The sequence below is a fragment of the Sarcophilus harrisii genome, chromosome 5 (assembly GCF_902635505.1).
Source record: "Sarcophilus harrisii chromosome 5, mSarHar1.11, whole genome shotgun sequence".
Taxonomy (NCBI): Eukaryota; Metazoa; Chordata; class Mammalia; order Dasyuromorphia; family Dasyuridae; genus Sarcophilus; species Sarcophilus harrisii.
Window position 1 is genome coordinate 254,695,442 of NC_045430.1, and position 24,854 is coordinate 254,720,295.

Consider the following 24,854-nt stretch of genomic DNA (forward strand, 5'->3'; position numbering starts at 1 on the left):
ACAGCTAATCATGTTGCATTTAAAAAATAAGTGAAAATAATGGCATTTACTTTCTATGTAGTCAGTTCAATTCAGCAAGGATTTATTAATTACCATTACATATAATCATTCTACGGAAAGCTTGTAAGAAGAAAAGTTATAACAGAAATGCTATTAGAGTTGCAAACTTTCAAAGGCATCAAAGAGACTGGCCTGTGTTAAATATATTTAAAAGAACACATAAATGTGTGTTTTGAAGTCTTTTTTGTCTGTAGCATTTCTAATACCATCTTAGGAATCAAACTGCATATTATATTTAATAAGTCAATTATACTTAAAAAAAGAATGAGTCATTATTCATTTTTATTGCTGCATGTCTGGTCATTATCCCTTTTAGGTGATTTTATAAGAACAACAAATATAAGTGCAGCTGATGGTAAATTTTCATGGAAATGGTAAGCAGTTTGTGGTTTATAAGAATTGGATAGCTCTATTTGCTTGAAGGTTCTTCCATGTGTTGAATTGAAATCTGACTCCCAGTTTTTTTTTTTTTTTTTCATCCTGGAAAAATACAGAATAAGTTTTTATTGTTCTATTCCTTAAGTCTGGCATTTTTGAGATACTATCTCAAAATCTGATAAGAATGTATTTCAAAATACATTTCAACTCGAAAATGCCACAATTCCATGTGTTTAAGCATGTTACTGATAAACATGTATGGATAACAGGGTCAAAGATAGAACCTGAAAGAAATACTTTTCCTGGACCAGACATGTCTCCATTCATTAAGAGTCTTTCAGTATTATTGTTAAACAACTATGAATATTAGAAATTATATTAGCATATAATCCATGTAGTAGACAGAGTAAGATTCTGTTAAAAATACAATTGAAATGAAGGTATGCTACTTTCATGGTATCGATACCTCAGGAACTATGTTAAAAAAGGAATTAAATTTGGTATTTCTTGTTCCTGTTAAAATGGTGGTTCTTGAGGTTCATTTCTTTCTTTTCTAAAAACTCACAATCATTTATAAAATAGAGTTTTGCCAGAAATCTGTAACAAGCTCAGCAGTTTCTAATTTTGTAACTCTTCCCTTACTCTTCTCTGGAAAAAGCAGTATATGTGCCTCTGTCTCCATAATTCTCACATTCTACCCATTCTCTACAACTATAATCACTAGGAGGCACAAGGAGAAACTGGAGGTTGGAAGAGCCCAGTTCAAATCCAGCCTTAGACCAATACTAAGTAATCCTGAGCAATCCTTAACCTCTTTTAAAATGGGGTTTAATAATAAACACTCACCTCCCAGAATTTTGGGATCAAATGAGATCTGTAAATCCATTTTGTAAACATTCATACTATTGCTATTATTATTGTTGTTGCTATAACTCCTCAAAAACAGTGAACAATGTTCTGCAACCAGACTCTTTTAGTGCCCTAAGGGACATTCACGTTCCCATTCATTCTTATTTAAGGCAGCTCATGGCTTTTCTAGAAGTTCTTCACTTAGGCTGGGCTTTAATTGTCAATAAACCCTTTACCAATGAGGCACATTCTCTAGATAAAGAAAACAAAAGCAAAACAAAGAACTGAGGGAGTCCACATCCCCCAAGGAGTGTCTGGCTATCCATCCCTTTCTGGTAGTTGGGTTACCCTCAGAGCAGATCTGAAGGCCAAAGGGTTTGGTTCTGCTTCAGCCTTCCTGAGACTATTTCTTTGGGTTTGTAGTTGTCTTGAGTTATTCTAACTGGCCTCCTTCCCATAACCTATCCTGTTAGAAGTAAGAGTTCTGCAATTTTCTTTAATGATTTCTTGGAATGTGATAACTAGGTTCTTTTATTTGCCCTGGATTTCATGTAATCTTATGGTTCTCAAGCTATTTTTTTATTGATCTGTTTTTCAGGTCAGATGTTTTTGATATATTTTACATTTTCCTCTATTTCCTCGGTCTTTTAGCTTTGTTTTAATAGCCAGCACCCTGGATACAGTGCTAGACCTGGGTTAAAATGCCTCCTCAGATACTTCCTAACTTTGGGACCCTGGACAAGGCATTGACTCCGTCTGCTTCAGTTTCTTCTACCGTAAAATGGAAACAATAACAGCACTAACTCTCAAGGTTGTTGTGAGGATCAAATGGGATATTTGTGAAGCAGATAGCATAGCGCCTGGCACATGGCAGGTGTCAGTTATTATAAGTAATAAAATATTATAAAATTTAGACTAAAATAATAAAAGTAATTTTTAGTTTTCTCTTGGAATCATTAATTTCTATTTCTTCTGCTGAGATTTTTTAGGGAATTTGTTATTGGGGTAAGGTTTTCCACTTCTTCTGTAAATCTTTCCTTTTCTCCCCCTAGCTTTTCCTCTAGAATTCTCTTTTTTTAAATTTTTTTTTTATTTAGGTCACTTGATTCTGATAGAATAGACCTAGTGAAACTCTTTGCCTTGAGAAGGTGAAGGAATGAAGAGGGACTTTTTGCTTTCATTTACTAAGGATAAGAACTGGAAGTTTGTAATGCTGGAGAAACTGAGGCAAGATGGAGATTAAAGAGTTTTTAATATTTTATTTGAAAGGGAGAGATTGTGCTGGGAGCATGCTGCTCCCAGGGCTGATGTCCAAAGCTCCAGCCGCTAATGTGTGCTTCCCATGAAGTATATATACACACATGGCTCAGTTACAAGGGTAGACTGAGGCAGGGGCGGAGTCAGAGCACTGAGAGCAGGAATGGACTATCAATCTGCTTCTGATAGGGTCGGGGGAGGCACCTGACATTCTGATGATGTCTAAGATAGAAGGTCTTTCTCCTTATCTGGATCCTCATGATTAGGAGGGAGAGGTGGTATTGCAGGATTGAGCAGAACAGTTAGGAACTGAGGCAGAACAATTCAGGAAAACCAAGGCAGGACAATTTAGGGAAACTGAGTTAAGACAATAAAAAGGAACTGTGGCACAGCAAGTTCACAAAGAAAAAAGCTCGGATAAAATATAGCCATATGAAACTTGCTCCAAATCACTACTAATTACAGAAATGTAAAAGATAAATGTTGGAGGAATTTGAGAAAACGTGCAAGTTAATGCATTGTTGGAGAATCTATGAATGAATACAACCATTCTGGAAAGCAATTTGGAATTCTACACAAAAAGTTATTAATCAGTGCATGTCCTTTGACCTAGCTATACCACTGTGAGAATTATGCCCCAATGCAATCACATGTACAAAAAGTTTTGTAGCAGTTCTTTTTGAAATGGCAAAATTGGAAACTAAAGGGAAATCACTGAATAAACTGTGTTATGTGAATATAACAGAATACTATTGTGCTGTAAAAATGAGGAAATAGATGATTTCAAAGAAACATTTGACATTTATTTGTTTTCGGTCATGTCCGATCCTTCATGACCCCATTTGGGCTTTTCCTGGCACAGATAATGGAATGGTTTACTATTTCCTTCCCTAAGTCATTTTACAGATGAGGAACTAATGCAAATAAGGTTAAGTGACTTGCCCAGGGTCAAATGATTATTAAGCTTCTATAGCCAGACTCAGGAAGATGAGTCTTCCTAATTCCAGGCCCACAATTCTATCCACTGTGCTACCTAGCAGCTTACCTAAGCTGCCCTCAAAGAAAAACATATAAACTGATGCAGAATTAAGTGAGCAGAACCAAAACAATTTCATCAATATTTGGCCAAATGGGGAAAAAAACCCCACTAAAGAAAATAACTACTTAAAAAGTAGAATTAGTCAAATGGAAAAGGAATTTCAAAAGCTAACTGAAGACAATAATTTCTTAAAAATTAGAATTGAGCAGTGGAAATTGATAACTCTATGACATATCAAGTTTGAACCAAACAAAATCAAAAGAATGAAAAAGTACAATAAAATGTAAAATACTTCACTGGAGAAACAACTGACTTGGAAAACAGATTCAGGAGAGATAATTTAAGAATGACTGATCGGGGAGCCACTGTGTGGCACAGTGGGTGGAGCACTGGCCCTGGAGTCAGGAGGCCCAAATTGGAATTCAGACACTTGACACTGTATATGACCCATGACAACTCACTTCACCCTGATTGCCTCTGGCAAAAAAAGGATTATAGGACTATCTAAAAACCATACTCAAAAAAAAAAAAAAAAAAAAAAAAAAAAAAAAAAAAAAAAAAAAAAAAAAAAAAAAAGAGCATGAACAGCATCTTTCATGGAGTTATCAAGGAAAATTACCCTGATATCCTAGAACCAGAGAGCAAAATAGTCATTAAAAAGAATCCATCAACCTCCCCCTGAAAGAGATCTCAAGAAATATTGTAGCCAAATTTTGGAATTATCAGGTCAAGGAGAAAATACCTGAAACTACCAAAAAGAAATATTTCAAATACCAAGGAACCACAGTCAGGATAACACAGAATTTAGTGAATTTCACATTAAAGGATTGGAGGGTTTAGGATATGATATTCTGGAAGGCAAAGGATCTTGGATTACAAAGAATCACAAATTCCCATCATAACCTTTTCAAAGACATCTTGTCTAAGTGCTCTGAAATCTGCTTCCTTGAAATTTGGGTGAGAAGTATGACATGCACAGAATTTTCTTGCTTGACTGTTAAAGGTGCTAAGACGACATCATCTTTTCCTTAGAATGCCATCGTCTCCACTTGCCTTTGGTTATTAAGTGTCACCCTCCATCTGGCTGCTTTTTTCCTAGTTACTAATCTCTTGTTGCTCTGCTATTTGATTTGATCAGGTCCAGTTCCACCTGGGCCCATAACACTAGTTTATAAACTTGGTTCCTCATCCTTGATGTCACTGCTTCTTTTCCCAAGTGATACAATGATAACTGGATGTTCTTTCAAGCCTTAGCTAATGTCTCTCAACTTGACCACTATCCTGTATCAACTTCCCATCTGTTCTAGATGAATTCACCTTGGTCCTTTACCTACCTGGGAATGCCATGCCTTCTGGCATAACAATAGTCATATATATATAGTTTAAGACTTTGGGGATTTTGAAAAAGGAAGATGTTATTGATAGTTTTTTACTTGAAAATAGCAACTTATTGGTGGTACCCATGGCAAAGTACTATTTGTTTAAAAGTAGAGTGATTTTGATATTATTATATTAAATATTAGGATGAATATGAGTTACTTTTTTGACCTCACATATAAGCATGAAATAATAACAACAGACTCAGTTGATTCAAAGATAATGCCAACTTAGTAGAAACTTGCTAGAAGTGACTGATAAATAGGGAGAATCATTTTAAAATGAAGTGCTTAAACTTAAAAGTTTATTCATTAATAACAAAGAGCCACCCCAGTTAAATTACCATAAACCACAACAACACAACAACTGCTAATCCAGAAAATAGGAATTAAGGGACATGGAAGATCCATAATAAGCATCTGGGGGATATGGAATTTTTCCCGTGAGTGTTGTAAAGAGCTCATAATTTAAGAGTGCCAAAGCCCAAGTGCGTTATGAAGGTCTTTCCTCAAAAGTGACATTAATTGCATATCCCACAGATGCTTATTATGTATTCTATTTATAATACCAAAGAGAAAAAATATCATTTAAAACATAAAGGCCTAAAACTGTGTAAGCATAGTAATATATCACCACTATTTTGAGATGTTAAAAGCACATAAAAATTGGGAGATCTAAACATCAAGCTTGTGTATCTTAAACTACCACACTTAAGAACTATTTTCAAGCAACAATGCGTTATGTGTTATGATGGTATAATAGCAAGACATTGAGCTTTGGTGATACCTGTTACAATTAAGAACTACTAAGTGACTCCATACGTCCACATTAGCTCCTTATGAAAACCAAGAATGTTAAAAATACAGTTTGCTAAAGTTATTTTTAGAAAATTAAAAATACTCTGCTTCCAGAATGTAGTAGTAATAATAATAAACATTCAAATAGCGCTTACGATATGACTGATTTTGTGCTTAACACTTGACAACTATTACCTCATTTGATCCTTCACCACCCTGGTAGGTGCTTTATTTTAAAAGCCATTTGCGTGGGTACAGGTATCACACCGTAGACTGGCGAACAACAACAAAATGCCATGTATATATGTTTAAAAAAAAAAAAAGGATAATTCAAGATAGAAATAGTCTGCAGTATGACCTAAGAAAAACTATTTTAAAAACTCTTGAAGGGCAGATAGTTGGTTGGGTGGATAGAGCACAGGCCCTGGAGTCAGAGGGACCAGAGTACAAATCCAGCCTCAGACACTTACTAGCTGTATGACCTGGGCAAGTGATTCAAACCCCAATTTCTTTAAAAAAAAAAAAAAAAAGAAAAGAAAAGAAAAAAAAGTATTGAAGATATGGCATCATATCCAATTTTCTTTTCTTTTTTTTTTTTTTTGAAATAGTTAAAATTATTTTATTTATTTATTTATTTATTTTTATTTAATAGCCTTTTATTTACAGGATATATACATGGGTAACTTTACAGCATTAACAATTGCCAAACCTCTTGTTCCAATTTTTCACCTCTTTACCCCCCCCACCCCCTCCCCTAAATGGCAGGATGACCAGTAGGTTAAATATATTAAAATATAACTTAGACACAATAAGTATACATGACCAAAACATTATTTTGCTGTACAAAAAGAATCAGACTCTGAATTATTGTACAATTAGCTTGTGAAGGAAATCAAAGATGCAGGTGTGCATAAAATCATATCCAATTTTCATCATATTTAAAAGGTTTATAAATAATATTGACCACACACATATATTTATTATATATTCTGTTATAATGCTTTTGAGAAACTGATTATTAGATAACAAATGTCTTTTTTGATATAAAAAGATTTAACATTTCCTAATTTGAAAAAAAAAAAAAACTGTAGTTAACCAGATGATAATAAATCCAAAATATAAAATGGAATTATTAAGCAGGTTACTGGCTAACTCTGAATTTCAATCAGTAAGTATTTCTTAAGCACCGCTACGTGATAGTACTGTGCTAGGCAGTAGAGACAAATGGACAAAAATTAGATAGTCTCTGGCTTTAAGAAGTTTAGATTGTATAGGGGAGAATTTAATGATATTTTGCAGATCAGTATTCATGTATAAGGTAGTACGCGAATTGAACTTTGAATGAAACTTGGGATTCCAAGAAGCAAAAAAGGTAAGGAAGAAGTAACGTTGAGTTTCAAGGAGAACTTTGTAAAAGATGTGGAGACAGTACTGTATGTGAGGAAGTTGAAGAAAAAAAGGACAATTTGGCTGGATCATGGAGTATATGAAGAAGAGAAATGTATAACACTGGAAAGGCAGGTTTATTGATGACTTTAAACAAGTTTATTGTGCATTTCTTCCTAATTTTAAAGATAAACAGATTGATTTTTAAAAACTATGAACTCACTGAATGAAATTTATAAAAAATAAGAGCCATTTCCCCAATTGTTATGAACACTGTTTAAAGGACTATAAAATCATGCATATCCACTAGTCTAGGCATGAATCCCAAATGAGATTTTAAAAGAAAAAAAAAAAAGGAACTACAGACAATTTTTTTCCTTCTAAATGCATAATTTTCTAAATTTCTCTCGGAATTTAAAGGTATTGTATTAGGAAAGAGATTTTAAGAAACTAAAAAAACCCCACCTCTTTCCAACTAAAACCCCTGAGATGAGGTAAAAAGAGAATTTAGCCCTAATACTGTATACATTGCCCTAATGCTGTATACATTCATGTATCAGAGCTGCTACTAGTTAGGATCTGACCAAGTCCATTCTGAATGTAAATATATAATTACTCCCTCATTCTTAAGAAACTGCTTGGATTTATGAAGTACTATTGGTGGTTAATTTATTGTTGACACTTTTACAACTCTACAATTGTTTTTCTAGCTTTTGTAGAACTATTTTGGCTTAAATAATAAAAAAAAAAAATCCTTGTTTTGTTTGAAAAATCAAAAAACCCTGTAAAACATCTGTTGTACATACACATAGTTGCACACTTTAGTTGACATGAAGACTATACATTTTGATTTTCTTCCCCATAAAGGATGGCATGAGACAAGCAAATCTCTCTTTCCATCTGGTTTTTGCTAACATATAATTCCTAACTTTCAAATGAGTCCACTTGTTGATAATTTACTCAAGCCATATGGTTATACTGATGGATCTTCAAGTATTCATTTTTATGAAACTTCTAAAATAATGTTCCTTTTTCAAAAAAGTATTCTCTGAAGTAACAGAAATGGTTGATTTCTGCATGAAGTTGTAAGACATGGGAAATCACATATATTGATATTTTTTCCCTCCTGCTGAGATCCTTACATGCAACTGTGCTATTTTGAAATGCCTGACTCAAAGTAAAAGGTCAGTTGTTCCAATGAGAAATTTCACATTTTCTTCTATTTCTTTACTTCTTTATGCTTTTTCATATTTCATTATATTAATTTCTACTTGCTCAATCCTAATTTTTCAGAAATTATTTTCTTCAGTGAGCTTTTGTATTTATTTTTCCATCTGACTAATTACATTTTTTAGGGAGGTTTTTCCTTGGTAAATTTTTATATGTCTCATGGGGGACCCTCAACATTCCCCCCCTCAGAACTAGATCAATTTAATCAAAACATGAATAGGAAAGAAACTAAGGAGATGAATAAAATTCTGGAAAAGTTAAATATGAGAGATCTTTGGAGAAACAGAATAAAACAAAATAGGAATGAATTTTCTCAGCAAAATATAGCACCTACATAAAAACTGACCATATATTGAGTCTTTACAATGAAAACTTTACAACCAAACGTAAAGAAACAGAAATAGTAAACATATCCTTTTAAGATCATAATGCAATAAAATTATATTCAATAATGGACAATGGAAAGAAAGACTAAAAATTATAATCTAATCCTAAAAAATGGGACAAACAACAAATCATAGAAGCAAATAATAATTTCATTCAAGAAAATGACAAAAATGACACAACATATCAAAATTTATGGTATGTAGCCAAAGCAGATCTGAAGGAAAATTTATACCTCTAATTGTTGACATCAATAAAATAGGGGGGGAAAGTAGAACAATAAATAGACATGCAACTAAAAAAAAGTAGAAAAAGGACAAATTTTAAATCTTCAATTGAGTACCAAATTGGAAATCCATAAAATCAAAGGTTAATAAAACTGAAAGTAAGAACGTCATTAAACTAATAAACTGGACAAACCATCAATTAACTTTCTAAGAACAAACTCCCAGAACCAAGCAAATTCTACCAAATATTTAGAGTAATCCTAATATTATATAAACTATTTGAAAAAATAAGCGGAATCCTACCAAAAAATTTTTATGACACAAATATGATGCTGATAATCCAACACAAAAGTCAAAACAGAGAAAGATAATTATAAACCAATTTTCCTAATGATTATTGATGCAAAAATTTTAAATGCTAATAAAGATTTCAGAAATTTATCACCAGGATAATACATTATGACAAGGTGGAATTTATACTAGGAATTCAGGGTTGGTGCAAATTAGGAAAATTATAATAACAAAACCAACAAATCATGTGATTATTTCAATGCATGCTGGAAAAGCTTATGATAAAATACAGCACCCATTCCTATTAAAAACACTAGAGAGCATAGGAATGAATGGAGTCTACCTTAAAATGACTAGTAATATTTATCTAAAACTATCAGCAAGCATTATATGTAATAATGAGGATAAAAGCTAAAGCCTTCCCAATACAATCAGAGGTGAAGCAAGAATGCCCATTATCACTTCTATTAGTTAATACTGTACTAGAAATATCAGTCATATTAATAAGAGAAAAAGAAATTAAAGTAACAAAACTATCACTATTTGCAAATGATATGATGTTACATTTAGAAAATCCTAGACAATCAACTAAAAAAACTACTTAAAATTATTCCCCAAGTATTTTATATTTTCTATAGTTATTTTAAATTCAATTTATTTTTCTTTCTTTCTTTCTCTTTTAAGATTAGAAGGGAAACAGAAATAGGGAAACAATTTTTAAGGCCAATGTTTCTGATAAAGGCCTTGTTTTGTTTCTAAAATATATAAAGAACTGAATCAATTTCATAAGAATACAAGTCATTCCCCAGTTGATAAATGAATATGAACAGTTTTCTACTGGAACATTTTACATAATTGTACATGTAAAATCTATATTGGTTGCTTACTATCTCAGAGAGAAAGGAAGGTTGGGAAGGATAAAATTTGGAACTCAAAACTTTAAATAAAAATGCTAAAAATTGGAAAAAATAGAACAATAAAACTTTTTTTTTTTTTTTTTTTTTTAGAAATAGAAGATACCTTTTTTTTTGGACTCTCATTTAAGATTCATATAGTATCACTGGAATAAAATGCTATCTGCAAAGCCATGACTTTAACAACTTGATTATTTCTTTAAAATTCTATCATCAGAAATTGAACATTTGGCCAAAAAAACAAAGAAAAAAAAAATAAACAAACCTCCAAACCAAACCCTTTCCAAGTTCCTTTTCAGTTTTTCTTTTCCATCTTAGACAAAGTTTTAAATACCATTTAATTTCAAATTACTTTAAGGAATATATATGTGTATATATTTCCACCAAATTCTTATTAAATAGCTCCTTAAATCCTATTTTTTTTAAAGCTGAGATTTAAACACTTTTACTATTTTAATCAGCAGCATATGGAAGAAACAATAATCTGAGAATATTTTTTTACATTAAAATTAAATAATTAAAAATCTCAATTGCCATTAACCTATCTAGTTTTTAAATTACATTGAATCATCAGTTATCCTATCAATAAATTGTTTCACATTTTAAATTTAAAATTAAGATACAATTTTACTACTTGAAAATTTTGTTACTGGCAAGTGAATGTAATCAGATAATAATGTTTACTCTTATAAAATTCATATTTTAAAAGAGGAAGTATCAGAAAAAAAAAGTATAAGATTCATCAAACATGTATTTCCTCTTCTGCATTGATATTAATTTTAGCCCACTATTTACAATAAGCCAGGTACAGAGGATGAAGGATCTCAGTTTCAGAGCTGAGCTAGAAGGAACCTCCAAGATTATCTTAGTCTGAGTTCCTCATTTTATAGATGAGGGAAATGAGGTCCTGAGAAACAAAGTGCCTTGTTTATGATCCAGTACTAAGTGGCAAAGCCACAATTTAACTCACAGTTTCCATTTGAAAACCAAAGAATGAAAGAAATGAGTAAAAGGATATGAATTAGGAAAACTATCTTCTAAAGGATATAACTTTTCAAAATTAAATTATGAATGCATACTAAAATTCATTAACAGTAGGTAATATTTTATTGATAAAACATGTCACTGAGGAAAACTGTGTAATTTTATCCAAATATGATCCTTTAATTTTAAGGACAAAACCTAAGTTGGCTAATCCAAAGGCAACTGGATATAAAAAGTAATGGAATAAACTATGTAACTCCTTGAAGTCTCTGCCAATACTACGAATCCATATGACATGTAGTGAAATATTCAGTGATAGGTTAACTCAATGAGTACGCTTCTAACTATGCATTCCAAGGAACAGCCAACCTAAGTATAGTGAAGTTCAGCATTAGTAGTTGGGCCATTTGGTCTTAAGCCTTTTGTCTATATAGCCCATGAAACAAAGAAAAATATAAAAATCCCATGAACTCTGTAAAGCTTCCTTCATTTTCTGCAATAACAGTGTCAAATGGAGCAAAATGAGGGTAGAAGATAATAAATACTACAGTTTTCTAAGTATCACCACTAACCTCCTGTTAAATTCTGCCCAATGACAGAGCAGACATACTCTGGGAGAAACCGAATCATATCAACCTTATTTTCACTATAAATGAAACACAAATCAAATTGATTATATCTAAAAGCAAAGAAATGACTTCTTACTGATTTGGGAGTCATTCCTAAAACAGAAATCTGTATATTCAGATCATTGAGATATGGCATGCAATTAAAACAATTCCAATTTGAGCTATTTTAAAATGTTATTGCTGCTAGAAAATGGGAAATGAATGGAGGCAAGTATAATGCTGGTTATGACAATTCTGTATATAACCAATAAACCGATTGCTATAACAAGGAGACCAAAAGAACCTAAAAACTGTCTTACTTTGCATATACTTGATCTATTTACCAGGTTTAATACTAAAAAACAAGGCACAGAAAGAGTCAAGTCTATTGATAGTCTTTATAACAATGCCACATAGAAATTTAACTAATGTTAATTGTCAAAATGAAGAGACCAAAAATTGCCTAAAAACTGCCTTATTTAGAAAAGGTTTAACTTACTTGCCAAGCAGAGAATTATGGCAGCCAAGGGTAATAGAGATTTAGAGTGTAAACTCATTTGCAAAAACTCATATTGAAGAATGGTAGAATATTATGAGCAGTATCAACTCATAAGACAGCAAGAAGTAGTACAGGGAAAAATAATTTAAAGAAAGCTTTGTGAGAGAACCAACTAGCAAAGTTATCCTAGGGGTATTTAAGGACAAAACTGGGACTACAATAAACAAATGAAATATAGAAAATATCTGTATATATTTTATAACAGTCTTTTCAGCATCAAGGACAAGGGAACCATCATATCTGATCTAACATCATTCCTGGATGGTGGATTCCATCACAGAAGTGGAGAAAATGGCAATAAAGAGAATAAAAATGGGGAAAGCAGTTATCTACTTATGCTGTTGATATAATTTTGAGGGAGTTGAGATATCCTTAAGCTATCTGAAGGAGGGGAAAATACTAGAGGAGTGGAAATATAAGAAAAGCAACCAAAAGAACATTAAAAAAACTGCTTAACCTGTATGTCTGTGTCTCCAATTTTAGAAAATCTTTGTGAGAATAATATATTCATGCATTGAAGGCATACTGAATCACAAAGAACAAGCAGGTTTTTCTAAGCAAAATTCTATAATGGATAATATGTTTACCACACAATTGACTGAAAGATGTAAAGCATATAAGACCTTACTGTGCTAATTGTTCTTAGGCTATAAGAAAAGCACTTGATTTGGTAGCACAATAGGCCACATTAAAAGCTCTCCTCTAAGAATGTGTGTTTTAAATGTATTTGAAATTTTGCTTGAATTTATTAAGTCCTAGCCATATATGCATTATTATAGGAATAATACAAGATATAAAATAACAAATATATTCATTTTTGATGGCTGCGATTATTAGTATGAAGCAAAATGTAAAAAGGGTCACGTGCATGCCAAAGGTTGGTAATATAGTGGTAATCCAGCAAAGTTCAAAATGAACAGCAATTTCTCACATATCAAAGGCTCACAAAACTAGAGCCAAAAGGGACTATTAGATTAGAGCAGAATTAGTCTGACCACATTCATTTTACATACAAGGGTAGTGAGGGCCAACAATCAGAAGAACCTTGAACACAGTGTCTTTCATTACGCCACCTGCTTCTAATGCTCCAATTTCTGATTAACATCATGATAACTGGATAAATTCCAATAAAACTGTAGCACTTCCCAAACAAGAAACCTAAGTATTCTGGCCTAACTACCCTGCAAAAAAAAAGGGGGAGGAGGCACAAGAATGTTTATTTTTAAGATTATGATACCCAAATGGAGGTACAAAATGTAAAGATGATCTGTTAAGTTGTTCAAGATCTAACTATCTACCTGCTTGCTTACCTACCTACCTATCATTAAAAGGAAAGAGGGGGAAAGAAGGTTAGCTAAACTGCAAATTTCTTTGAATGACTCCAAGTGTCTCTCTAAAAGAAAGAGTTTTAAAATGCCAATATTCTTGGTCTTTGAAGTAATCAAAAGTAAAAAATCACCCAAAAGACATGGTAGACAGAATAGGGAGAAAAGATTTAACAAGGAACAAAGAGAGAGAGACAGAATAAATCATGTCATCATCTAAGTTACTTCATAGAACTAATGAATTTGGGTTTTTATCTTTTATAAGCGAACATGTATACTTTAAGCATATAATGGAAATAAATGAAGAATTTGAGTCCGTTATCAAATAGAATAATTATTTAATAATACTTTGACTACTAACAAAAAGATCTAGATTTTACATCTCAAATGTTGATATTTGTTACTTTCACAAAATTGTATGTATGTATTAGGCATAGGTTTAAATGAATATGCTAAAAATAACCTGTATATATCACTGATGAATAATATTGTATATCAGGTTGAGAAAAACTATTACCTGTGGGGGCCATCTAGCCCTTGACTTGTTTTGGTGCATAGTTTTTACATTTTTTTAATGCAAGAAAAATTTATTTTAAAGTGTAAAACACAAAAACATTCTTGGCTCATGAGCTCATAAAACCCAGCTTGGGGCCCCTGTTATTTATTACTGACAATATCATACCCATTTCTTAGTGAAGAAAATAAAGGTTATATCAAGACTAGGAGACTGAACCAATATGCACAGATCAGAATTAGAATCACAAGACATATTGCTCATCAGGAGTAGTGGGGAATCTCTACTGGTGTGCTCATCAAGGTAGGTGTCTCCAAGTGAGGAAGCTCTCTCTTTCAAAGCAGCAACTATTTTGCAATTTTTAGTTAAGATGAGTTTCCTGGGGCACTCTAAGGCTGAAGATTTGCTAGTATGTGTCCAAGGCCATGATTAGAAAAAGGACTTCTTTCTCATGGAGTGCTGCTCTCTATCCACTATGCACATTGCCTCTAAATCTCTTGAAAACCCCCAAAAGCTTACATTTTATATTAATTTCTTATTTCACAAAATACTTTATTGATAATAACCTAGGTTTCAGCATTTTCACTTCTTGGGTGACGAGTGTGAGACTCAGAGAGATGATGGGATGTGGCAAAACTAGATACTGCTGGGTAGTGGGAGGCTGCCGGGCCCAGAGATCCCACATGAGATTACCACCAGAACATCTCCAATGGGACATCATGACCTTTACTTTTAACTTCCCAGAAGGCCAGCTTCCTTTTCAAGCCCTGCCCTCGTGAGCCTGTGGGTGGGCACCTGCCCTCCTCCACCTCCAATTTCCTCATCTGCAACGCCAATCTTCTGGGACTCTGGTAGGAAAGGCATTCTTTAAAGCCTAATACACAACAATTTTCAGATGGAAAGACAACTCAGATACTCCACCACACACCTCTCAGATGGGCTAAGATGACAGGAAAAGATAATGACAAATGTTGGAGGGGATGTGGGAAAACTGGGACACTGATGCATTGTTGGTGGAGTTGTAAGTGGATCCAACCATTCTGGAGAGTCCCCAGGGTTATCAAACTGTGCATCCCCTTTGATCAGCAGTACTTCTATTGGGATTGTATCCCAAAGAGATCTTAAAGGAGGGAAAGGGATCTGTATGTGCAAAAATGTTTGTGGCCGAAACTGGAAACTAGGTGGATGCCCATCAATTGTGGAATGGCTGAATAAGTTGTGGTCTATGAATGTTATGGAATATTATTGTTCTGTAAGAAATGACCAGCAGGATGATTTTAGAGAGGTCTGGAGAGACTTACATGAACTGATGCTAAGTGAAATATGTAGAACTAAGAGATCATTATACACGGCAAGAAGATTATGTAATGATCAATTCTGATGGCTGTGGTTCTTTGTTATGAGATGATTTGAGGCAATTTCAATAGGCTTGTGATGGAAAATTTCAATTGCATTTAGAGAGAAAACTATAGAGCCTGAATATGGATCAAAGCATAGTATTTTCACCTTTTTGTTAGTTTGTGTTTTCTTTCTCAAGGTTTCCCCCCACTTTTGGTCTGATTTTTTCTTGTGCAACATAGTAAATATGGAAATATGTTTAAAAAGACTGCACATATTTTAACCTATATGAAATTGCTTGTTCTCTTGGGGAAGAGGAGGGAAGAAGAAAAAATTAGAACACACAATCTACAAAAAAGAATGTTCAAAACTATCTTTACATGTATTTGGAAAGAATAAAATGCAATTGAAGAAAAAAAAACCTAATGCACTTTAAAAATGAAAGGTCTTACTGTTATATTACATGTGCACAGGTAGATGAATCAAAGTTTGGGGCAGGCCAACTGGATAGAGGCATGATTAAAAAAAACAAAGATCCCTTTTTATCATTTCTGTTCCTATTCATCACTCACCCAATATGCTTGCAAGGTTGTGGTCCTACTTCTCATGGACTAAGGAATGCTATTATATTGGTTCCTAATTAAAGGAACCTAACAGATTTGTAGCCTGTGGCCTTATAATTATAAAGGGCTTGAGTTATTAGTTTCAACAAAACAAAACAGGATCAACCAGAACAATTCTTTTAATTATGACCCCTTTTTTTCAAATGTCCTCAAGTCTTTTTTGTCTTGGCCCCTTTTTAGAGCCCTCAGAGATATAGACAATAGAATGAATTAAAAATTTTCACATGTAAGTTACCATTTCTTCATCTATTTAACGAATGAGAACATTATTTTTAAATCTCCCCAGGCATATTTAAAAAAAAAAAAAAAAAAAGCTTACCTTTATATCTTTGTGTAAGGTGTATGTATATATGTATGCTTATTCTGTTGCTTTAAATGTTACATTTTTGGGCAAAAAAGATGATTTTTATTTCTAAATGATGAAGCCAGAAGACCGAAGCCATCACATGCTCAATGATTATAACACCATACAGCCTGGCCTTATGTCTACTTCCTTATCACAATGAAAGTCTTTCTCTTGGCTCAGTAAATAAATTCCCTGGTGTGAAGGATTCTACTAACTTATTCCTTTGGCGGAGTAAACTTTTCTTTTAAATAAAACAAAGGTTATGAAAATATAAAGCAATCATTTAAAATGTCTTACTCTTTCTTTTGAAAATTATGTTGACCATGGTATTTTAATACAAATTCAAAATAAAATGATTACTTTAAAAAGCCATGAACACTTACAGCCCATAAATTTGTGGAGCAATTTCTAGTCTGTTCAGGTGCATGTAGAGTTCAATATCTTGCTTCTTCAGCAGATGGTCTTGAATGTGGTTTACTTTTGTAACAATAGCAATGGATGGGCCTAAATCCTGTGGTCTGGCAAATGGGATGGTTGTGATCACTGTATCTTTCCCCTAAGACCAAAGCAAGAAAAAAATTATATATTATTATTATTTTGGTATCTGTATAAACATAATTTTTAGGTAATGATTATAGAATGGTGTATGTAGGTGTCCTTAGTATGCTTGAAAGAAATGAGAAAAGAATATGCTAATTTTCATAAATTATTATCTGAAGCAAATCCTATCTTTGAACAATGTGTAAAAATCACAAGAATTTACTACATTTATCATTGGCCTAAACAGAGTGCAAGACATAGAGCCCGGGAAGAACTGAGTTCAAATCCTGCCTCAAATATCTACTAATTCTATTAGTAGGCAAGCTACTTTACAAAGCTAAGGTTTAGTTTCTTCATCTATAAAATGGAGATAATAATTATAGCTTTCCTCACAGGGCTGTTGAGATAATAATATATGTAAAATAATTTGTAAATAGGTAAGTGCCATATAAATGTTAGCTTATTAACATATTTGATAAAATATTAATAACATCAATATTAATAAATGTTATGAATACCATTTAATAAAAATAAGTAATCAGTAGAACAATGCTTAGCTCTAAAAGTTCTACTCAAATAGGGAGAATCTCTTGGATATGCTAGGTTCACACAGATTTTCTGATAAGCAGAATCACCAAAATAATGATTCTCTACAATACCAAATGAGATATAAAGCAGGGAGGGATGTAATTTCCAACAGCATTTGAAAATTACCATATTTTATCTGAGGAACAACAATGAGGGTCAGCTCTAAAGCAGAGCTAGTGGGCATAAAATAGAAGGGGATGGTAGGAAATAGCCAAATGAATGACAGAGGGTTTTGTACCTGATCCTGGAAATAACAGGGAATCCCTGGAGTTGAGGAGGAAGGTGACTCCTACTCGTTTTGGGGAGAACTGGCAGTTAAACAGAAAGGCTATCAACCAGAATGCATGCTATTAGTGCTTTATTCTAGGCATGAAGGAGAACCTCTACTAGGCTGGTAACAGTGTCAGCGGAGAGAAAGGGGCAAATATAAGGATTATATATCCTAATCTTTTCCTGTTATTTGCTTATGTTAATGTCTTTTAAGTTTCTTCCTCCAGAGATCTTCTGTAATTTTAGTCTTTCCTCCTTTATTTTCCTTTGTTGTTCACTTTCAGACTCTATTTCCTCCTACAGTGATTTCCCTGAGAGTTGAATCTCAAGCATCTAAGCCTCCTCACATACTGAGCAATTCAGGTCTCACCAGCTTAGCTTTCTGCTCCAAGTGACTTTTTTGGCATCAGATGGCTGGTGGACTCTTTCCAGCAGGCTGAGTGGATTGCCACACAATTCCACTGAGTTCTCCCCTGGAACTCTAGGGTGTCTGCTGCGTTCCCACAGTTCCAGCAGTACAGAGTGCTGCCATATTGGTGTGACAGCAGTGGGGGTTGATTTCTATAGTCTAGAGTTTGCACCACAGAGTTACTAGGTGGAGGTGGGAGTGTCATGGAATGGACTTGGACTCTGCTTCAAGCCCAGATGTTCTACATCATTCCCTCTGTTCCTCTGTTCTCCTGAAGAGATATTGCAGCCCAGAATGCTATTGTACCATTGTTGAGCTTGGGAAGGGACCCAAAATGTTGAGGGGTCTTAGACTCGGTGTCTCAAAAGCATTTGCAGCCTTGAACCCATATCCAAGTCAAGGGGCAAAGTTTATTATAATTGTAACGCCAATTGAAGCAGGCTAAATTGGAAAAGAATTTAGCAAAGAACATGGAACAAGAAGACAAATTTATCTAGTTCTTCCTGTCATCGATATGCTAATTTTATGGCCTAGAGGTAGAACTGAGGAGTGGTCTTGAGACCACTGGTTATTGCTGACCAGCAGATCTCAGACTATCCTAGGTCAGAAGACTTTAGAATCACTGACAGACAGATTGCCAGAACAATGGTATTCCAAGGTTGGGGCGGGGGGAGGGGGAGAAAGAGGCCCTTGGGATCACAAATTCCAAAGCCAGAACACTTTAGAATCACTGACAGATTGTTAGAACTGAAGCCCCCTAAGGTCAGGGAACCTTAAAATCATTGCTGTCTCCCCTCGAAGCTATATTCCACCAGTGCTGGCTAGTGGAGCCTCATCAAGTTTCTGCAGTTTAGAGCAGTAATCTCCATGGCACTGGGTGTAAAGTTGCATTTTGTTGCAAGTTATGAGAAATTACTATAAGAAGCCATATCTTGGAGAGATCCAGAGAGTCACCCTATCTTCTAGATTCCTCATTGTAAAAGTCCAGGTTTTTTCTCCCCCTTCCCCAGAAGGCCATAACTGATGAGATTGCATGGATTCTCCTTCTTGGTCAGACCCCATCCAACCTTGCAAGTAACCTAATCTAAGGTGGGGTTATGTTTTACTCAAGTTTGGATGGAGACAGATCCCTCTGTCTTGAGAATCGGAGGCTGGGAATGGTCCTGTATTGCTGAGAGTGGTTTAGGAGAGAGATATTTTCTCTCTCCAGGGTGACATGATAGAATGACATCAACCCCTACTGGATGAAGATATAAACTGTGAACCCACAGTCTTTGGTCTAAAGAGACACAGCCAAATGACCATTCTTTTACTAATAACCTGCTGGTCTTATTAATAAAATGATTAAATTACCCAAGTACTCTAGAACCTTTTTAAACTTCCCACCTGTATGACTGGCAGTGAGAGAGAGGGGAAGGGAGTGTGGAACTTCAAGCTTCTTTCGTGTTGCTGATGTTCTAAATCTGAACATGTTTCCTCTGTTCAACAGCTTTGATTCTGAGCTCAAACTAAAGGAACTTCCCTGGCTGCAGGTCCCCCTCACCTTCCCCCCTCCCCCCCCCCCAAACTGGGGAATGTTCAGTTATCCTCACAGATGCGAGCCTGAACAACAAGCTTCCTCGGGGATCTGGTTTAAAAAAAAAAAAAAAAAAAAAAAAAAAAAAAAAAAAAAAAAAAAAAGGCCTGAACCAAGTGTTCAAGCTAGTTACTTGTTGCTCTATCATGGCCAACTTTCCCTAATCTCAGCCATTGATGTTTCCTTTTCCAGATCATTTTAAGATGAGGAAACAAGTAAACAAGAGTTAAATGACTTGCCAAGCTCACAAAGCTTCTGAGACCAGATCTGAATTCAGAAGATGAGCCTTCTTGACTCCAGGCCTGGCCCTTGAACCACTGTACCTCTTAGCTGCCCCAAAATCGTTGTCAGTCTGGTCTCTTTTAAAGTTTTCTTGTCAAAGGCAAAATTCAGGACTAAAATCAAACAGATTGTTTGTACTGCTATGGCTGATGAGAACCATTTAAAAAATGATCTTCCATTGATCTTCTACCTGAATTATATTTAATAATTTATATCCTTCTTAAAAATTGCATTTAGTATTTTAGAACTTAGCATTCACTTTAAGACATCAGAAACATTAGTCACTAAACTATACATATGGATCACCTTAATATTATCTAAGTTTTATTGTATTTTTATTTATTTTGTTAAATATTTTCCTATGTGTATTTTAATCTTGTTCAGCTCACACCCAAGAGTGTCATGGGTCCTGCGTTTGACACCTCCCTTCTAAGAAGTCCACCTACCTCTGTCCAAGAAAGCAATTTAAAAGTCTTTGGGAAAAATGGTCCACATGATTATTTCATATATTTTGGTCACATAGTTTAGATATAAAATATAAGTATATGGGGGTCTGTGCCAGTCAGTATGAAGTATTTTTCCCCAGGTATAATTTTTATCAATTATGCCAAAAAACCAGAAGATAATCCTTTTTAGAAGGCTTGTATAAATTATATCTCTATAGGAAATATGATCTTTAATTGTGGAAGTCTTGGGAGGGAATCTATCCTGAATGAACCTGTTAAAAATGTTTAGTTTAATGAAATCAGATCAATTTCTAGCATGAGTAGTATGAGTTGTCATTAAATCAATAGCATGTGTAATCTATTATTCTGATGCTTGATAGGGGCTCTTGTGTGGTCTATTAAAGACTGCAGGCATAAACTGTACATTAAAAATATTTTCCCTTTGCTCAGAATACTTAAGATAAAAATCTCTTAAATTTAAGAAAGTAGAAAGTAATGCTGATGATCACTTACATGCTAAACAGCTTAGCTTATCTTCCATTGAAATCATAATGGAAGATAAATGTGATGCAGAATATTCCCTTACCTCCAGGATTTCTTTTCATAACAAAGAATGTTATTTGCATCTGTCAATTAAAAATATCTGAAGACATTGAAAGGGGGAGATCTTTAACTATAAAAAGAACCATGAAACTTTCTATTTGCAAACAGTATAAGTATATTTAATGAAATGTTTAAAGGTAAGAATCTCAAGAAACAGATTTTTCAAACTTAAGAATAATTATCATAATAAGAACACGATGTCATTTATGTGAGTGGTTTGTTTTCTTTGGAGATAATCCTTTAGGCCTAAATTTATATTGCTCCACTGTCAGATATCTATCACTGGAAAGAAAGCTCCCTGAGGGTAAAGAGTGTAATTCTGTCCAGCAGATTGCCACGCCCTTTGCAGCAGGCATTTAGTAAATATGCACAGGCCCTGAAATGTGAAATGCATTATCTATATTGTCTGTATCAGATGGAACCAGAATAGCTGAATGGGAAAAGCTGAACTTAAGTTCATTTGTAGGAACTTCAAAGGAGAAAGAAAGGGACTCACTAAAATCAGTCAGATCGATAAGCATTTGACCATTTGACTACATATTCCTTTTGGAGGGAATTTTATACACTGACTTTTTCATGCAGTTAAAAGGAATGTGCAGAAGTTGCATTTGATTGCTTCCAATAAAGGGACTACCTTTCACAGTGTTGTCTTAGCCACTTCAAGTAATTTGATGGCACAGTGTATGTGATGAAAATGAACCTGGCCTGGAAGCCAGAGGGCCATGAAAGCTTGTTGAATTAGGAAGATTTGGGCCAAATCCTGCTTCTGACACATGTGACCATAAGCAAATTACTCCATCTATCAGTTCATCAGGCTGAAACTGGTATTATTGGTAGAGAGTTTTTAGCCAGGTCTTTAAAGTAAGAAAGCATGGCTCTAATTTTTTTTTTTTTTTAAAACATGTATATTTCCAGTTAACCTGCATAGACATGTAAGACATGGCCATGTTTGATTTTGTGCCTTTAGTATTATTGGTATCATTGACATTTTGCTTTTTAAACCTAAAACTTAAACTTTTAAGAAAAAAGGAAAAGAAAGTCATATCTATTTTCAGAGAAATAAATTTGTTGTGAGTCATTCACATTACATAAATATCAATTTATAGATTATGAACATCAGTATCAAGTTACATATATGAGAAAATAAGAGCATTTTTGGTTTTATATATAATGCTCAAATATTAAAATACAAATTCCCTTGGGAAGGGGCAATTGACATTAGAAGTAACCGCTCTAAGTGCTGATCACCAGAATGCTAATGTGAGTTTTTCCCTAGCCCAACCCCAACACAGGTACTACACCCCGGACATAAAATGGCCACCTGGAGAGTCCATGGGACTAGACTCCACTTTTGTGGTATTCCAACGTCTAAGTGTTTCTGTGAGGTCATTGATTCGGGGGTTCTCTCTAATGATGCTTGTCTGCCTTCCCCCCACGTTTGTCTAGGGGCATCTCTCTGGTGGGCCAGAGGCCCCTGTCCATGTCACCAACCATCTCTCTTTATCTTCCAGTTCCTCCTGCTTGTTCTTCCTCTGAATTTCCTAGTCATTGTTTACACCCCCCACGGTGCCCTGCCACCCAGCAAGTCTGGCAGAAACTTTTCCCCAAAGATATCCAGGCCATTTTCTAGGTCTACTCTAAGCTCAAGGCCAGCTGCAAAGCCCTTCTCCATGTATGAACCTTTGCAGCAGAGGGCTCTAAGTCTTGGGGCTGAACCTGCTTGGCTGCACCTGTAGAAACCTATGGACACTTCCTCAGAATAATGTTTTTAAATAACACAAATGACTACAAAGGAAGCCAAATTAAATTGAAATACAGATATATTAAAGATATACAGATATATTAAAAAAAAAATTACAAGTTCATAGACACCAGCCACTGAAGCTGAAGATCTATTTGAAAGTCTCCACATTGATCTCCCTGCTTCAAGTCTCTGCTCATTCCAATCCAGCCTCCACCCTGCTGCTCACTTGATTTTCCTTAATCACAAATCTGATCATGTCAATCATCTACCCAATCAACAGCTCCAAGAGCTCCTATAGAATCTTAGCTCCATGTTTGGCTCCTTAAGTCAGGCTTCTTGAGGCTCTCAGACATGCCCACTGGTCCCTCTTCCCAAGCATTTTCTTTGCCCTGGCTATTTCTGATGCCTGGAATGCTCTTGCTGCCTCCTCCACCTCTGCTAATCCCCAGCACCTGTCAAAGTTCAGCTTCAGCCCCATCCCTTGCATGGAACCCTTTGCTGATCCCCTCAGCTTTGAGTAGCTCTCCCCCCCATTCTCAGGTACAGACTCCTCATCTCCTTCTGGATGGGAGAGGTACATGCTGTCACCCCTGAGGGAATGCCAGTTCCTCTGAAGGCAAGAACTGGTTTATTTTTGCTTGTGTACCTATTACTTCGCATAATACCTGTCGTTGAATGCCAAATGTATACTTGCCAAAAAGATTATTTTATGGAGAACTGATGTAGGGCAAGCACTCACAAGGTGGTCAGAAAAACTGATACAAGGATACTCTTAAGGTCTTTCTTAAAAACTTTAGATTTGATTGTACAACATGGGAGACATTGACACAGAACCATCCAGCATAGGCACCTTTTATACTGCACACAAACATCCATTACGTATTGGTCACTGTCTTTTCTGAACATCACATGGATGTTAATGACTCAGGTATTTCTTTTGCTGTCTTAATTTTTGGGGAGAACATTAACCTTGCTTAATAAGCCCTGTTCCCTATAGATCATCACTCAAAGTCTATAATAGGAATCACAAATATCATAAAGATTTTTGAGCAATTCACCTTTTGACCATCATGCTCAAAAGTTGAAAACCAGGGTTCAGCAGTTTCCATAAGATGTGAAAACATCGCACTAAAAATGAAAGGGAAAAATGGTTATTAATTGCCTTAATATAAAAATTATTGAAAACAATCTGTCAAAGCAGATTTTATACTTACTAGGCATCATGTTCCAGATATTCAGGGTTCAAAAGAGCTTTCATTTCCTCACTTAAAAATGGAAATAAAACACAAGTGAATAAGGAAAGTTTGTATTTGGGTCAGTATTCTGCATTTACCACAGTAAAGATAACCATATTCCTCCATACAGTTCAAATGAGAAAAATTAGCCTTCTTAAATGAAAATAGAAACTCTTTTGAATAAATAAAGTCTTTCCTTTCTATTAAGATCAAAAACAAATTAGTTGCCTCTTCTGCACTACAATGAAGTAGCTATCTTATTATTCCAAATAACAAATTACTGAATGTCACAATAAATACCTTGACTATGCTTGATCTAGAATAATTGATTACTCTACAATCTATCACTGTTTGTCCAAAAGGAAAAAAAACATGGTTACTGGTCAAATTTGCAATATCAAAACATTAATTTATTTTGCTTTAATAGCTTCTATTTTTATTGTATTTTAACAGCAATTAATCAGTGACAGCTCTTCTTATCAATCTGTCTATAGCATTACTTTACTTTTTTGATGTTTAAAGCCTATTGATAAAATAGCATTTCCATCCCCCCTCCTCCCGCCGGCAATTCATTTATTTTAAGTGAAGTAAATCCTCTCTGCACAGCATTTTAGAGTCTGCAATTTTTTTAAACAAAGACATACAAAAACAGTTTAATGCACAAATACCACTCCA

The 24,854-nt window shown here is 34.5% G+C and overlaps 1 protein-coding gene across 7 annotated transcripts in view; it reads right to left on the bottom strand.

Annotated features, from left to right (window-relative positions):
• The window catches only part of TBC1D5 (TBC1 domain family member 5), a 571,191-nt gene that overhangs the window by 169,910 nt on the left and 376,427 nt on the right, over window positions 1–24,854 (bottom strand). For all 7 annotated transcript variants that reach the window (XM_031940325.1, XM_031940321.1, XM_031940324.1 and 4 more), the window contains 3 exons: window positions 24,159–24,209; window positions 24,003–24,072; window positions 16,870–17,042 (listed from right to left, as the gene is read on the bottom strand). In XM_031940325.1, the coding sequence (XP_031796185.1) occupies window positions 16,870–17,042; window positions 24,003–24,072; window positions 24,159–24,209 (294 nt within the window). The remainder of the gene's footprint in view (window positions 1–16,869; window positions 17,043–24,002; window positions 24,073–24,158; window positions 24,210–24,854) is intronic.